The 2065-nt window shown below is 44.5% G+C and overlaps 1 protein-coding gene across 1 annotated transcript in view; it reads right to left on the minus strand.

The window, feature by feature from the left end:
• The window catches only part of TRPM6 (transient receptor potential cation channel subfamily M member 6), a 166597-nt gene that overhangs the window by 74521 nt on the left and 90011 nt on the right, over positions 1-2065 (minus strand). The window contains exon 16 of the mRNA XM_023509005.1: positions 241-521. Within this exon, the coding sequence (XP_023364773.1) occupies positions 241-521 (281 nt within the window). The remainder of the gene's footprint in view (positions 1-240; positions 522-2065) is intronic.

Here is a 2065-nt window from a genome sequence, read left to right on the forward strand (position 1 = left end):
AACCAGTTTGATGAAAATATTTCAAATTGTATATAAAACCAGCACATTGTACCCCATGATTGCATTAATGTACACAGCTATGATTTAATAATAAATAAATATTCTTAAAAAACTTGAAGACCTTTTGAAGAGTCCATGAAATGCACAACAATAACCACAAGGTGTAAGGGAAGGGAGATAAAAACCTCTAACCAGACAGAACCGTCAACGTTTAGTATGAAGTAAAGAGAGAATTCCTACTTTGAGTAACTTTTCAGCTCTTCTGAGGCATCATCCACCATGTGGCTCTCCTCAGCTTCGTGGGCCATGGCTCGGTAGAGGGTACAAGCAATCACGGCCTTCGCCGTGGCCTCCTCTCCATGCTGCCAGAAGAACATGGCCATCTTCTGCCTTTTCATCAGCACAGCCCAGACCAGCAGGTCGTTGTAAGGGTAAATAAAACCAGTATATTCGGGGTCGCCTGCTATATTCTGTCCTCCTTCTGACTTCTTCCTGGATTTCTGAAGAACTACAGGCATTTCCTGCTGGAAAATAAAACAGGACTGAGTTTTCAAATACCAGATGCATAATGTTTTATCTCATGCAACACAGCAGTATCCTATTTTTCAAATCACTACTAAAAAAGACATGGAAATAGCAATAGGAATTTATACCGGCATGCAAACTGTAGACATTTTATGATGATTGATTTCTTGTTGCATTTAACAGACCCAGAGTCCCTGAGCTGAGATACCTTCTGTTCATTTAGTGTATCTTAAAGCAAAACCCACCTCTGGCGTAGCCCTAGTAATTATGTAACAACTTTCATTCTCTAAGGAAATGGAGATTATAAAGGAAAAAAAAAAACAATCTGACCATAGCAAATAGATGGATTTTCTTCCCCTTGGTGAAATGTTACTAGTACAGCCAAAATTCACCCAAGGAGATTGGCTTTAAGTTTCCTTTCCTTTATTCTATTTCCCCCGATAGTAACACCCGGTAAAGCCACCCTCTGTAGCTCATCTCAAAGGCTCCTCAACTCCCCCCTCAGCTCTGCATCACTTTATATGTCCCGATTTCGTGCTCATCGTACTGTGCTGTGGCATTACTCTGAGGAAGGTGGGACCACTTCTCCGTCACCATTACATCTCCCCCTGCCCATCCACCTCTCAAACTCTTGCACTCAGTATAATGCCTGGAAAATAATAAAGACTCGGGAATTCTTCGTTTTAGCTTCAGGTGTCATAGCAACAAATTGTAATTCATTTCCTCCATTTCTGTAATTAAGGAAACTGGTGTTCATTGATGACGCCCAAGGGTGATTTTATAAAGTACCTTTCCTCCAAGAAGCTATGGAAAGCAAACCGCTTTCAGCCAATGTAGTAACTTACATGGCACGTTTGGAGCAAAAGCATTCACTTATCCATTTCTCCCCAGAGGGAAGTGTGGGACTGGGGGAGCCGGGGAAAGGGGGATCACAAGGCTGCACACATGCACATGCGTGCATCACGTCACACACACAGCATCACGTCACACACACGCATCACGTCACACACACGCATCACGTCACACACAGCATCACGTCACACACACGCATCACGTCACACACGCAACATCACGTCACACACATGCATCACGTCACACACACACAGCATCACATCACACACACAGCATCACGTCACACACACGCATCACGTCACACACACGCATCATGTCACACACACATGCATCACATGACACACATGTAGCATCACATCACACACACGCATCACGTGACACACACACAGCATCATGACACACACACGCATCATGTCACACACGCGCATCACGTCACACACATGCATCATGTCACACACACGCATCACATGACACGCAGCATCACGTCACACACACGCATCATGTCACACACACATGTATTGTTAGGCCACAAGGCAGTAAGGAGGTCCTAAAACAAAGAAAACATTATACCCGCATATCAGACTCTTGCACCTGGAGGCAACACCCTACCCTCTCCCTACTCCCTCATACCCGCGCTAAAAATAACCGTCGCAAAAAAATCCCCAGAGCAAAACTGCCCAGCAACCCT

The sequence above is a fragment of the Otolemur garnettii genome, unplaced genomic scaffold (assembly GCF_000181295.1).
Source record: "Otolemur garnettii isolate 467f Iridium unplaced genomic scaffold, OtoGar3 scaffold00006, whole genome shotgun sequence".
Taxonomy (NCBI): Eukaryota; Metazoa; Chordata; class Mammalia; order Primates; family Galagidae; genus Otolemur; species Otolemur garnettii.